The following is a 14,770-nucleotide window of genomic DNA, read 5'->3' on the forward strand; positions in this document are numbered from 1 at the left end:
ATTTTCTTCTAGGGTTTTTATGGTATTAGGTCTAACATTTAAGTCTCTAATCCATCTTGAATTAATCTTCGTATAAGGGGTAAGGAAAGGATCCAGTTTCAGCTTTCTACTTATGGCTAGCCAATTTTCCCAGTGTTATTTATTAAATAGGGAATCCTTTCCCCATTTCTTGTTTCTCTCAGGTTCAAACCATATTTCAAATCTGTGTACTTGTCTTCGCCGTTACTGTTATTACTCTCAGGGCAACATCACCACCTCCCCCATGGGCATTTTCAGCAACCTAAAACCACAGACGTTTATTTCTCATACTATATATGCATTGTGGTCAGCCCTGGGGGAGCTCGGATCTTCCTAGGGATCCAGGCTGATGGAGCAGCCACCATCAAATAGTGGCAACTGGCATGCCAGTGAGGCAGAAAGAGCTCTGGAGGGCCTCATACTAACAACTGGATGGCATTGTCTGGAAGTGACACACATCGCTTCCTGTTGCAAATCATTGGCTAGAACAAAACATGGAAACGTGGCCCCACCCAACCTCAAAGGGCCAGGCAGTACAATCCTACCAGCAGCCAAAACAGGGAAAACCTGAACTATATGCTCAATAGCCTTAATGACTACCACAGAGCCTTTCACAAAATGGTCCCAAATAACCTTTCCAATCTCTCCTCCCTACACTCCTCCTCCATGGCCCCTACCATCCTTCCGCCCTGCCACCATATTGAACTACCTGTTTGCTCAACACACCATGCCTTGTCAAGCCTCCATTTCTTTCACTTACTGGGCCCTCTGCCTGGGATGCTGTTAAGAGGTAACCATTATTCTGACCATTGATTTGTTTTGCCTGTTCTTGAATTTCATAAAAATAAATCTATATAGTATGTACTCTTTTGTGTTTGGCTATGAGATTCATCTGTGTTGTTAAGCATGGCAGAGTTCATTCCTTTTTGTGGCTGTATAGTAACCCGTTGTATGGCTATACCATGATTTATGTATCAGTTTTTCTATTGATAGCCTTTTGGGTTGTTTCTGTTTTGGAGCATTTACAAAGTTGCTATAAACATTCTTTTGGTGGCTATACACACTCATTTCTCTTGAGTATAAACCCAGGAGTGTAATTGCTGAGTAATTGGGTAGACATATGCTTAGCATTCATGGATACTGCCAAGCAGTTTTCCAAAGTAACTATACCATTTGACATTCCCACCAGCAGTGTATGAGTTCTAGCCAGGCATCATTTGAGCCTAGGAGTTTGAGCTTAGCCTGGACAACATAGTGAGCCCCCACCTCAAAAAAAAGTTACATTTGCTCCACACCCTTGGCAACACTTGATATTGTCAATCTTTTGAATTGTGGCCATTCTGGTGGGTGTACTATAGTATCTCATTGTGGTTTAAATTTGCATTTCCATGATAAATAATGATGTTGAGCACATGCTCCTATACTTATTGAACAGCATGTATTTTTTCATTCAACAAATGTTACTGAACATCCATGCTGCATCTGCACGTTTCTATAGCAATGGGGAATAAATAACATTTGAGCTCCACAAGATTCCAAATCATTGCTTTGTTTGTCAAGCACTTCTATTTTTGAAAGAATTTTTGTTAACATATTAGAAATCTAAATAAATGCACAGAGAAACCCTGACTGCTCTTTTGAGGAAAATTCCAAATAAGGGAATGTAACTGATCAGAAACAGGAGAAGGACAGGGCACAGTCACACTCATTCATTCAGTAAATATCTCTCTCTCTCTCTCTCTCTCTCTCTCTCTCTCTCTCTCTCTCTCTCTCTTTATTCCTATATGAGATGGAGCTTCGCTCCTGTTGCCCAGGCTGGAGTGCAACAGTGCAATCTCAGCTCACTGCAACCTCTGCCTCCTGGATTCAAGCAATTCTCCTTCCTCAGCCTCCTGAGTAGCTGGGATTACAGGCACATGCCACCACACCCAGCTAATTGTTTATATTTTAGTAGAGATGAGATTTCACCATATTGGCCAGGCTGGTCTCCTACTCCTGGCCTCAGGTGATCTGCCTGCCTCAGCCTCCCAAAATGCTAGGATTGCAGGTGTGAGTCACCGTGCCCAGCCCAGTAAATCTCTCTTAAGCATCTACTGTGTGCAGGTGCTGCCAGATACTCAGATACAGCAGTGAACAAGCTGGACACACTTCCAGGACGAACAGAGCTCACAATTCAGCTTTTTGTGATGTGATAATGTGCTCACACTATGCATGATTTCTTTCTCTCTTCCACCCCTTCTAGGCTGGGAACTGCTTGAGGGCAGGGTCCAAGCCTTGTTCATCTCTGAGCCCCCGTGTTATATAGTGAGCACCTGGGTCACTTATTAGCATGGTCTCAAGATACATGTGCTGAACTGCTAAGCCAATTCATTTACTTTACAAATGAAAAATATGAGATAGACAGAAGCTTAAGAACATAGACACTGTACACAGAAAGATGGTAGTGGTGTCGGAATGAGAATCCAGCATCTTGTGTCCCAGTTAAGGTCCTTTTCACTTAGTATGCTGCCTCTGGCTGTGGTAAATTCCAGAATATAATTTCTAAATGTTCCTATCCACTGTCCCATCCCACTTCCTACAGTGACATGCAAAGTAAAGTGGCAGGTTAGAGTCTGACCTCACATTTCTGTTTGAATCTTTTCCACTATGGATTTTAAAAGGATCTCAAAAGGTATTTTCTAAAATTCTAAGCATTCTCTCCATCCTCACGCTGAAACCTGACTTGGTGAGTGACACTTCAGAAAGAAAATAAACATGAGTCTCAACCCATTACTACTTTATTTCCTCCAGATCATTTCCTCACAGGCAGGTCAGCCACGTCAGTGAGCCCACTCAGATGTCTTGGTTTCTACCCCTTGGAAGCTTCTTCTCTACATTCCATATCGGGAGAGCTGGCTCTTCCCGGAGACTTGACAACCTGGTACCGTCTCCTCCCACAATCACCCTCCCATTCTTCTGGCTTATCTCTGGTGTCAGAGAAGAATGTAATCTTTAGGCTTGTACATTCTGACTCCCGTATTTTGGGGAAAACCTCTCAGCGTAGCTGACTGGCATCTGGAGGGCAGAGCAGGGTAGGGGCAGCTGGCTGAGCAGTCACCTGTCACCTGGGTCAGCCTCATCACCCCATTGCAGGCTGCAAGAGTTGCAAAGAGAGCCGGACAGGACCCACTTAGAAGATACCAATTCTGGGTCTCTGGGGCAGTCTGTGCTGGGAGTATTTCTTCCTGGAGTTCTGGGGGTAAGATGGGAACAGCTGGAGTCAGAGCCCTTGAAACTGCTCAGTGGCTTGATGCTTACCAGGTGTGTTTACTTAGCCATACCTTCAGGGAAAGACTCCCATTGCTAATATCAGGGCAGGTGAGACCTGGTCAGCTGTGCAAATAAGCCCAGAGCCAGAGTGGAACAGTGAGAATTAGATCACCCTTCCTTTTCACCGGGTAATTAGGAACCCAACACTGTGTGACCTCAGACAAGCCAATTTCCCCCTCTGGGGCTCATTTTCTCCTAAAGTGGACAAGGAGGGATGGGACCAGACAAGTTCTAAAGTTCCTTCTAAGGCCAAAGATCCATGACTCTGATTTTTATCTAAATCCATAAAAGGGTGGCCAAGTATATTATTACTGGCTCTTTCCTGCCCTCCCCCCAACCAGCTGCTGTAGGTTTACTGTCAGTCTAACCTTGTAATCTTCTTCCAAGAGATTTTTTTTCTCTCAAAGATCCTAACAGTATAGGGAATCTGAATTGGAGGGTTTTCTGGGACTCAATTTTCTTCCTCCACTTCTGCTCACTCCTGCGTCTCAACTCTCACCTTAGCCCTTCTCAATGCTGGGATGCTGGAGGACTTGAGCTGCGAATTTCAGGAACTTGAATTTGATTTTTACTGTTTTGAGTCCTGCCCCATCCACTGCTGGGCGCTGTAGAGAACACCATGATCCTCCATGTACACTGTCGTGCCTTTTCCCATTCACTGGTCAGAACATTTCTCTTGTGTGCCAGACGCCACCCCAGGCACCGGGGCTAGGAAATAAATCATGTGACCCAGTTATCAGGAAGTTTAGTCCTAAATTACAGGAGAGCCACTTCACTCTGCTTGATGGCAGGTAGCCAGTGTTCCCTAGGAAAAACACCAAGGCAGGCACTTAATTTGCTTGGGGGCATCCGCTTGGGTGAAATCTTGAAGGGTGCTATAGCAGGTACTGTCAGTGCCCTGCCTATCCCCTTAGCCCTCCGTGGAGTTGCTTGATCTGTGTGCCAGGAAGTTAAAGCCACAGGAAGAACCCTCAAACCAACAAAAAGCAGAAGCTGGCGGAAAGATACCCCTCTTCCTTGCCACTTGATGGAACCATCCTGAGGTATGCTCTATACAGTCTCGCAGAGGCCACCAGCAAGATGGAGCCCCAGTAGTCCACAGCAGTCTCTGCACATCAACACATCATCAGCACCTTTCCTTCCCTGTCTCACGTCCTTATTCCATCTCCGTACTCCTTGAGATGGCCTCCCAAATAAATTACCTGCATGGCACCCGGGTCTGTATCTTAGGGTCTCCTTTCAAGGGGACCCACACTAGTAATCAAATAAATTAGGTGAAATGGAGACTAAGGCAATCTAGGGGGGCATCCAGGCAGAGGAACAGCTACAGTAAAGCCATGGAGGGCAAGCATGGCACAGCACTTGGTGCAGCAATTGAAGGATGCATATTTGTTGGTTCCAGGATTGTGATGCAAGACCTTAGCATTCTTCTCTGGAGAGGACAAACACTTTAGTCCTCTTGTCCTGACCTCCAAGAAGTGCTAGAAGAGGAGAAAAGGCTGGAAAAGAGGGCTGAGCTTCCCTGAGAGGTGCCTGGTGGGCCCTACCCAATCATCCTCCTCAGTCTTGGGCCCACAGTCACCCAAGAAGTCAGCTCTGTGTATTTTGAGAATGAGCTGCTCAACTATGGAAGGAAATTTCCCAGTGTCTTGGCTTCTCACACAATTTGGATCTAAGTATTTGGAAAAGATTCTCTTGTGCTTAAGGGCATATTATAGTATCAGATGCTGAGGTCTATGGACAGCAATATAAGACAGTGGTTTGGCTGGGCACGGTGGTTCGTGCCTGTAATCCCAGCACTTTGGGAGGCCAAGGTGGGTGAATCACTTGAGGCCAGGAGTTCAAGACCAGCCTGGTCAGCATGGCGAACTCCTGTCTCTACTAAAAATACCCCCCAAAATTAGGCAGGCATGATGACGCATCCCTGCAATCCCAGCTACTTGGGAGGCTGAGGCATGAGAATCAGTTGAACCTGGGAGGTGGAGGTTGCAGTGAGCCACGACTGTGCCACTGCACTCCAGCCTGGGTGACAGAGGGAGACTATCTCAAAAAAAAAAAAAAAAAAAAAAAAGACAGTGGTTAAATCACATAGCTCACTCCATATGTTCTCCAGAATCTAGAGCACAAAAACCTCGGCGAGCCTCAGTTTCTTCACCTGTAATATAAGTATAATAGTAAGTACCTGGGGAGGATTAGATGAGACCATGCATATGGCATTAGGCTCTGACTATAGTAAGTGCTCAATTTTTAAAAAGGGGATGATGATGCACACAGAGGGTACTACCCACTGAGGCAAGGTCAACCCTCTGTCACAGAAAGACCGATAAGCAAACCCTGCCATGCAGGCTCTGCCATCAGCCTCCCCAGCTCAGAAGCTGAACGGGGCAGCCTGCCAAGGATGTTTGTGCTAGGGCTGGGTACAACCAGGGCAACAGGGCAGTCCAGAGGGCCAACCTCAGGTCAGCCTGGCCAGGCCAGGCCCTTGCCACCACTGGCAAACTGGCCAGCAAGCAGCAGTGGCAAGAAGTTGGCTCAGAGGGCCTGGGCCACACAGGATGGGCCACTCCAGGCAACCACAGGATGATGCCTTCAGGGGGATTCCTCAGCCAGGGCCACTCCAGAACCCTCGCCTACTGGTACACAGAGGAGTAGCACCCCAACATGGCTCCCCAAGGTCCTGTTTCATAGGCCTCCGTGGTGAACCAGCTTCCTTCCTCCTCAGGGTCTCTGTTCAATCCAGGCATGTTTCCATGGATTAGGCTCCCTCTCATCTGGGAAAGCCCTGCCTGGACTCCCCAAACCCCTGCTGGCCTCAGCATGGTCAATCACCTTACATGGGTGGACCTGGCTGGTTTAACTCTGAGGGAAACATGATGTTCTAATTCTTTTTGTTTGTTTGTTTGTTTGTTTGATAGAGACAAGGTCTTGCTATGTTGCCCTGACCTGTCTTGAACTCCTGCCCTCCTGCCTCAGTCTCCCAACATGCTGGGATTACAGGCATAAGCCGCCATGCCTGGCTTAATGTTTTAATTCTTGGGCATGGAGCTCTCCATGCAAAGGCAAAGAGGAAGCAGGCTGCCCACTGGTCTGCATGCTGACTCCGCCTCTAAATTGAACCCACTTCTTCCTGACTTCTTCCCACCTGGCCTCCTGTGTCTCCATGGCATGTATTTCTACCTCTGGGGCCTGGGCCCAGGCTCCCTGGGAGGTGACTGCATGAGCCTCAGGCTGGGTCGCACAGAGCGGCCTCTCCCTGCCCTGCTCAGGCAGAGGAGCAATGCTTCTGAGCAGCAGGGTCCTAGCTGGCACTGAGACTGAAGGATCTTCTTCAGGCTGTGGGTGGAGCAGGCCTCAATGGAGATCCTCAGGAACTTCCAATTAACCAATCAACCCTAATAGGCAAGGTTCTGAGGTATCCTGGAGTTCCTCAGGGCTGTCCAGATAAGGACTGACAGGAGGAAAAATACGTAAAGTTCTGGTCTCAGTGTCTGTCACACAAAGCTGCGGCCCATTAACCCTGATGAACTCTCAGACCGGGCTAGGTGGGATTGGGGGAGGATGCAGATCGAAGGCCCTCAGAGGAAATAACCAGGCTCTGCCTTGGGACTTTGGGGGAGAGAAGTGCTGTCTGCTCCAAACAAAAGCGCTCTACACAAAGCTCACTCAAGCATCACATCTTCGGGAGACCTGGGGCTGGTAATCAGGACCCAACCTCCCAGGCATGGAGCGGGAATGTTCTTTCTGCATTTCCGCCCTGTTTATTCTCACTCCTTATGAGAGACAAACGTCCACACTGTCACTGAGCGGGGTCCCAGAGCCACCAAGCAGACTGTCCGCGGGGCCTCTTGGGTCTGATTTGAGCCTGCTTCTGCCCCAGAGCCTTCTGAGGATCCTCTCTCCTGCCACTTTTTCCTGGAAATCCCTGCAAGCTTCCTCTAGACTTGGATGCCTTCCCTCTGGGAGAAGCGGCTTGCTCCTCTGGCTGGCTCACCATTAGGCTCCAGCCATCCCAGGAAATGGGAGCCACCAGCAGGAAGGATCAAATTCCTGAGAGGTGACAGCGCTGCTCTGCCTCACTGCACTCCACTAGCCCTCATCGCTGACTCCTTTCATTTCTCCAGCCTGGGAAAGGTGGTGTTCGGGGAGGTGAAGATGGGGAGGGCTAGGGGGAGGTGCCAGGCCTGGAAAGGGGCAGGCGCAGGCCCTAGTGGGAGAGGAGGGAGCTGAGCAATGAGGGTGTTGGCTAAAAACAACAGTGTCTTGATGGGAAAGGAGGAGCGATGGGAAAGACTGGAGTGTCTCAGGCCCTCTCAGTGGATGGGTGTTGTGGGAGAGAGGAGGCTGGGAGAGAGGAGGCTGGGAGACAGGTCTCCCTCTGGAGTTCAGAGCTGAGTTGCTATCCAAATCAGTGGTCCCTGGAATCTATAAAACAAAACTGAGGACTTCAGATGTGCATCCAGAGGAGCCACACTCCAAAAGGACCACTTCCAGGTAAGCATGACACACTGCTGGATGCACACGCTCCTGGCTTCAGGTTCCAGGATCTTTCTCACTGCCTTCATCCCCAGCTAGCAATAGGGAGACCCTTCCCCTGGCCCCTGCGTGGTGGCTGGGAGATCTACTGGTCAGCACAGAGAGCTGGGAAAGGAATACACATCTGCAGTCATGAGGGATATCGAGCAGTGACCTCATGGCCAGGGCCTGGTTAACAGCATCTTTGCCACTCCCAAGCTAGCCCATGGCTGCTGGATCTTCCTCCACTTGATCTCCTAGCTGACCTGTGCAACCCTAAGTACTCCAGAAATTCCACAACTAGCAGCTCTCAGCCATCCCTCCTGGGCAGGGCTAATAAAGGGGGCTCTGGTTTTGTTGGAACCCACATGGGACCAGGAAATGTTTGACTCCAGGGTTCACAGGGCTTTGTTCTTCTGCTGAAGGCAACCCTGGGCATGCTCCCAAGAAACGGACTCCAGGACTTATTTTAGGCAAACTAGGATTCCCCTGTGGCTGGGCAGGTCTAACGGGGAAAAGCAGGGTAACTGAGAGGCGTGGAACTGACAAAATCTTCCTAGAGTACATGTTTCTATCCAGCAGAGATTCTTCCCAACTGAGGGCATTCCCGTTTATGGAGCAGTGACTGTTTACCTGGGAAGAGTTTGCAGCAATAAAGGGGACATCCCTTTCCTGTAGAAGCTCACAGGATGGGGGTACATAAACGGAGGGAGTTATTGAGAGATTCAGGCCCAGACTGGAGAGACGAGGAAGGCGTCCCTCTCACAAGAAGGGGGAAAAACATCCCTGAGGAGAGGAAGAACAAGGGGTACCATGGTGCTCCTGGGGGAGACGATAGGGCAAAAGCAGACAGGGGCGAGGTGACTGCACACCAGGCGACTCTGGGAACGTCTCCCTGCCCTTCAGGGAACATCCAGGGCCTGTGCGTCTCCTCAGAGCTCTGGAGGTGGGGTTGGGACGCGCATCTGCCCCTTTCTTCGGAAGTTCCTGTGGATTTGATGGGCGTCCTGCTGTTCTCTCTCCAGACGCCATGCGGCAAACCCTGCTGCTGCTGCTGCTGCTGACGGTGCTGCGCCCCAGCTGGGCAGATCTTCTCCAGAAGGTCCCGCTCTTCCGGGTCACTCAGCAGGGTCCCTGGGGGAGCAGTGGCAGCAACGCCACCGACTCGCCCTGCGAGGGGCTGCCCGCCGCGGGTGCGACGGCCTTGACCCTGGCGAACCGCAACCTGGAGCGCCTGCCCGGCTGCCTACCGCGCACACTGCGCAGCCTCAACGCCAGCCACAACCTACTGCGCGCACTGACCGCATCCGAACTCGGCCACCTGGAGCAGCTGCAGGTGCTGACCCTGAGCCACAACCGCATCGCCGAGCTACGCTGGGGCCCGGGCGGGCCGGCGGGGCTGCACACCCTGGACCTCAACTACAACCAGCTGGCCGCTGTGCCGCCGTGTGCCGGTTCCGCACTGAGCAGCCTCCGCGCCCTGGCGCTCGCCGGGAATCCGCTGCAGGCGCTACAGCCCCGGGCCTTCGCCTGCTTCCCCGCGCTGCAGCTCCTCAACCTCTCCTGCACCGCGCTAGGTCGCGGCGCACAGGGGGGCATCGCCGAGGCGGCGTTCGCTGGAGAGGATGGCGCGCCCCTGGCCACGCTCGAAGTCCTGGATCTCAGCGGCACGTTCCTCGAGCGGGGTGAGTCCGAGCGCCCCGCGTTTTCAGCAGACCTGAGCGCAGAGCCAGGCTGCGCGTGCGCTCCTGAGGGCCGGGCTGCATTCTTCCTCCAGGGGTGACCCAGGTGCCCAGCTCGCAGCTGGGTTCAAAAAAACACCAGCTACATTTTTCGAGCAAGCGGGCCCAGTTTGAAGCGCCACACAGGAGTCACTTTCTTGAATCCTAAGAGATGGAAACTGTTACCATCTCCGTTTTACATATGAGGGAACCAAAGCACAGAAAGGTGAAACTTGGTCACACATTAAGCAAATCTGAACTCAGGCATTCTGGGTCCAGAGCCCAAAACTTTAACCACTCTGTTCTACTGCTTCCCAGCATGACTGGATAAGTGTTTGTGGAATGGGGAAGTGAGTGCATGCTTTGGGGCCGATGAATGGAAAAACTGAGCCGCAAACATGCAGTTAGCTGAAGTGACTGAGGCTTCCAGGATGAATTCACTGATTTCTCTACCTGGTTGGGCAAAATTGTTTCTGTGAATGTTGAATCACTCAAACAAGCCACAGGAGACTGGTGAAGATAACCGGTCTCCTGTTCCTGCTGTTCTTTGATTCACAAGGTTGGTTTTACTATTTTTTAAAAAACACTTCACGTGTCTACAACCACCTGTTTCATCAAAGACAAAGAGAAAAAACAGCTAGAATGGGGAATACCGAGGGGAAGGGGCACGTTCTCCATGTATTGGGAGAGCCACAAAATTAGGTTTCTGGGGCCGCCTCACCTCCTTAATTACATTCCACAGAAGTTCCCCACTCCTGACAGACATCAGAGCAAAGTCTGGTTATTTTTTGTATGGACTTTAATGAGAAGGTGAGGCAGCAACAGACTTGGAGACAGTGTCCTGGGTTCAAGCCTTGTCTCTGCCCCGTTCCAGCTATGTGGCCTTAGGCCAATCAACACCCTCTCTGGCCTTGGCCGACTCAGATTGGAAGAAAGGAAGGACTGGTTATCCCTGAGCACCCTTCCAGCTGAAATGACCACAATTCTGAGATTCCCAGAGCTGCTAACTGTGCCCATGCTCAGCAATGGACCTTCACCATTCACCTTACCACTCTCGTTCTTTCCTTCATGCCGGGCTGGCCTCCTGGGGTTGTGCGTTCTGGAGTGGTGGGTAGTTTCCCTTCTGTGTTTCAGTTGAGTCAGGGTGGATCAGAGACCTGCCCAAGCTCACATCCCTCTACCTGAGGAAGATGCCTTGGCTGACGACCCTGGAGGGGGACATTTTCAAGATGACTCCCAACCTGCAGCAGCTGGACTGTCAGGACTCCCCAGCACTTGCTTCTGTCGCCACGCACATCTTTCAAGACACTCCACATCTACAGGTCCTTCTGTTCCAGAAGTAAGTGCTTCTGAGGCGCATCTTAATCACATGACTGATTTTTGCCCATTACGCTATGTTGAATTTTATAGAACAAACCAGACCATAATTTTTCTTCCACTGCTCTTCCGAGTCCTCTCTGGGGCTTTGTTTTCCCCCACCCGTTGGGTGATATCTTGGGTAGGTCCCAGATAGTCCACCCAGCCATCTAACCTTGCAACTCAGTCCGGTTCATAGTAGTATTAGAATGCCAAACTCCTGTGCCTTTAAAGTTTATTTTAAGCCCGCACTTAGAAATGTACAGTGGGAAGAGGTGAGGAGGACCTCAGGTCTACTCTCTGTCTGGATCTGCTTTCTTCCCCACATGTCATGCAAGTTCAGTCCCTTCCAGAATCTGAGTGGGTCTGGGGATGAAAGTATTGATATTGTTAGAAAATCCCTTGGAAGTCTAGGGGCAGGCCCTGTTAGTCCTGTTTTACTCAATGCAGTCACTAAAGATGGAATTATTCTTCTAAAAGGATGAACTACTTTTCAAAGCAAAGGCAGAACCATTCACTCATTCTTTCCTTTATTCAATAAATAGCTATTGAGCACACAATGTTGTGAGGGGAAACGCTTTGTATCTCTGGCTCAGACTCCTTTGAGCTCGATAAAAACCCAAGAACTGTGTAAAGTGCCAGGATACAAATATCAAGTAGTTTCTTTATCTGTAAAATAGAGCTATGATGATAAAACCTTGCTTTGGGATTTTTCATGAGAAAAAAGCATATGGTTTATGTAGACCACTTAGCTCAGTGCCTGGCTTATGGTATTTGTCCTCTAAAATTAGTGAAGATGATGGTGGTGGCGATAATGGAGATGCTGATGGTGATGACAGTGATGGTGATGGTGTTGATGCTGATTGATGTCAGTGATGGGGATGACATTGGTAGTGATGGTGATGGTGATGATGATGGGTGATGGTGCTAATTATAATGGTGAGGATAGTGATGATTGTATAATAAAATAGTGGTAGTGGGGCCAGGAACGATGGCTCATGCCTATAACCCCAGCACGTTGGGAGGCCGAGGTGGGTGGATCACCTGAGGTCAGGAGTTCGAGACCAGCCTGGCCAACATGGTGAAACCCCATCTCTACTAAAAGAAATACAAAATTAGCCGGGCGTGGTGGCACATGCCTGTAGTCCCAGCTACTTGGGAGGCTGAGGCAGGATAATCGCTTGAACCTGGGAAGTGGAGGTTGCAGTGAGCTGAGATTGCACCATTGCACTCCAGCCTGGGCAACAAGAGTGAAACTCTGTCTCAAAAACAAAACAAAAAAATAGTGGTGGTGAGAACACTGACAGTGACAATGGTGATGTGATAGTGGTGGCGATATTAATAAAGATATTGATATTGATGGTCATGATGACTTTGGTGATGATGACATTGACAACATGGCCACTGCTTTCAGGGAGCTCACAGTTCAGTACAGGCAGCAGATATCTGCCATTTATCATAACACTTCGTGATCCATAGCAGAGACACACACCATGTGCTGTGTTATAAGGCAGGTGGGGGTAATGATCCATCAGACTGGATCAGAGAGGCTTCTACAGGAACAGCATAATCGGTCCATATCTCAAAAGGCGAGTCCAAGCTCACCAGGTGAATGTCAGAAGAGAAAAGCCATCCAGGCCCAAGAAGAGCAAGTATCCCAGGTTCAGAAGCGATGACCACTTCCTCTCATCCCTCTACTTGTCAATTCACCGCAATCTGACCACCCACATCAGCTGCCAAGTCAGTGGACACATCTGTCTGTGGAGCCTATTGTTTCTTTCCTCCCACTTGATGTTCTCTATCTCTTTGGCCGCAGGATGTTGCCCTGGTGCTTCTCCAGCCTTCCTGGCTAGGTCTTCTTAATGTCCTTACCTATTTCCATTTATAACTTTCTTGCACTGTCACCCTATGCACTACTCCAGCACCATCCCCTTCCCTCAAGCCTAATGCATCCTCCTCCATCTCTGTGCTGAGGATGCTTAGTTGAGTATCTCCAGCCAAGGGCATCTGATGAGCCCCAGAATTGTGTATCTAATTGCCTGCTGGATAGTAAAGATCTATGAGACATCCAGGGGAAATGTTCCGTAATAATAACACGAACCTCTTGTACTGTGCCAGGCATAGTTCTGAGCATATATTGAAGTATTTATTCTTGCAGCAATCCAGATAGGATTCAGTCATTATTCCCATTTCACAGATGAAAAAACTGAGACACAGAGATGTTAAATAACTTTCCCCAGTTCACAGAGTTAGTAAATAGAAGAATCAGAATTTGAGCCCAGGCTGTTTGGCTCCACATCTGATACCCTAAACACAATGCTGCATCAGACCCAAGCATGGAGGAGGAGTGTCTGAGCCAGAGGTATAAATTTGGGAGTATAAAGATGATATCTGAAGCCAAAGGAATTCACGAGATCACCAGAGAGACAGTATAGAGAGATGAGGGCCCAGAACTGAGCCTTGAAGAACCCCAACTTTTAACATCGGGATGAAGAAGAACCAGGAAAGGAGACCAAGAAGGTATGACCAGTGAAGCAGCAGAAAAACCAGAAGAATGTGATGTCCTGGAGGTCAAGAGAAGAGAGTGCTTAAGGAGGGAGGGAGTGGTTGGCAAAACCATCAGGAGCCCTAGTGAGCTGAGAATGGTGTGACTACGGGATTTGGCAAAATGTGGGACATCGGCATTCCCTTAGGACATTCATTCCTAAGGGAGCCAGGTGAAAGGGGTGGAAGAGTCATTGCAGGAGTCAAGTCCCCAGGACTCGTTTCATTTCCATCCCCAGCAGCTCCTGTGACAGCCTCCTTCTCTTTGACCCTTTAGGGCAACTCTAGATCAAGTCCTCTTCATCTCCCATCTTCCTTACTGCCTTCCGATAGATGTTTTCATCTTCAGAGGCCCCATTTTAGAGCAGGCAGGTTTTATTTTCATTTATATTATGGACCCTTTTGACAGTCTGGTGAAGCCTGTGGGTCCACTCTTTTTATTATTTATTTATTTATTTATTTATTTATTTTTGAGATGGAGTCTTGCTTTGTTGCCAGGCTGGAGTGTAGTACCGCGATCTCGACTCACTGCAACCTCCGCCTCCTGGGTTCAAGTGATTCTCCTGCCTCAGCCTCCCAAGTAGTTGGGATTATAGGTACGCACCACCACACCCAGCTATTTTTTTGTTTGTTTTGTATTTTTAGTAGAGACGGGGTTTCACCATGTTGGTCAGGATGGTCTCGATCTCCTGACCTCGTGATCCACCTGCCTCAGCCTCCCAAAGTATTGGGATTACAGGCGTGAGCCACTGCTCCCATCTGTGGTCCACTCTTATCAGAAGAGTGCTGTGTGTGTGTGTGTGTTTGTGTGTCTTCTTCTTTAACGCCTTAAGTGACAAAATCTACCAGTAAGTCTAATAACTTTCATAATTTTAATGATTGTAAATGACAAGGAACTACTGGAAAGTGACATGGAAATATCTGCAATTTCTATTAGCAATTCTCCAATAGAAATGATTTAGGAGAGCAAATGGAGACTTCTTCCGCACTAGGGCCCTGTCAGAAGCAAAGAATACCCAAATGTGACATGGATCAGGAACCAGCCAGGCTCTCCTTCCTCAGCATGTAGGTGGCATTGGGTGGCAGAAAGAACCACCAAAGCAAATTGTACCTTTTCCCCTAAGAATAATTTTCTTAACATGTAGAACATGTAACATGCTGTCTACCTCACTAAGTTGTCATAATGATGTTAATGAGACAATGTAGGTAAAGGACTCAGAGGTGTTACTCAAAAAATAATGTAATCCTCTTCCTTTCCCACTTCAGGGAAAAAGAAAAGCATTTCCTTTCTACAAAAAAAAAAAAAAAAA

General features: G+C 49.0%; 1 protein-coding gene across 1 annotated transcript in view; it reads left to right on the forward strand.

Moving 5' to 3' along the window:
- The first annotated feature begins 7,552 nt into the window (after positions 1-7,552).
- The window catches only part of LRRN4 (leucine rich repeat neuronal 4), a 13,782-nt gene continuing 6,564 nt past the window's right edge, over positions 7,553-14,770 (forward strand). Inside the window, exons 1-3 of the mRNA XM_017877540.1 lie at positions 7,553-7,818; positions 8,865-9,524; positions 10,695-10,899. Of these exons, the coding sequence (XP_017733029.1) occupies positions 7,776-7,818; positions 8,865-9,524; positions 10,695-10,899 (908 nt within the window). The 5' untranslated portion in view covers positions 7,553-7,775. The remainder of the gene's footprint in view (positions 7,819-8,864; positions 9,525-10,694; positions 10,900-14,770) is intronic.

The sequence above is a fragment of the Rhinopithecus bieti genome, unplaced genomic scaffold, assembly GCF_001698545.2.
Source record: "Rhinopithecus bieti isolate Rb0 unplaced genomic scaffold, ASM169854v2 scaffold_65, whole genome shotgun sequence".
Lineage (NCBI taxonomy): Eukaryota > Metazoa > Chordata > Mammalia > Primates > Cercopithecidae > Rhinopithecus > Rhinopithecus bieti.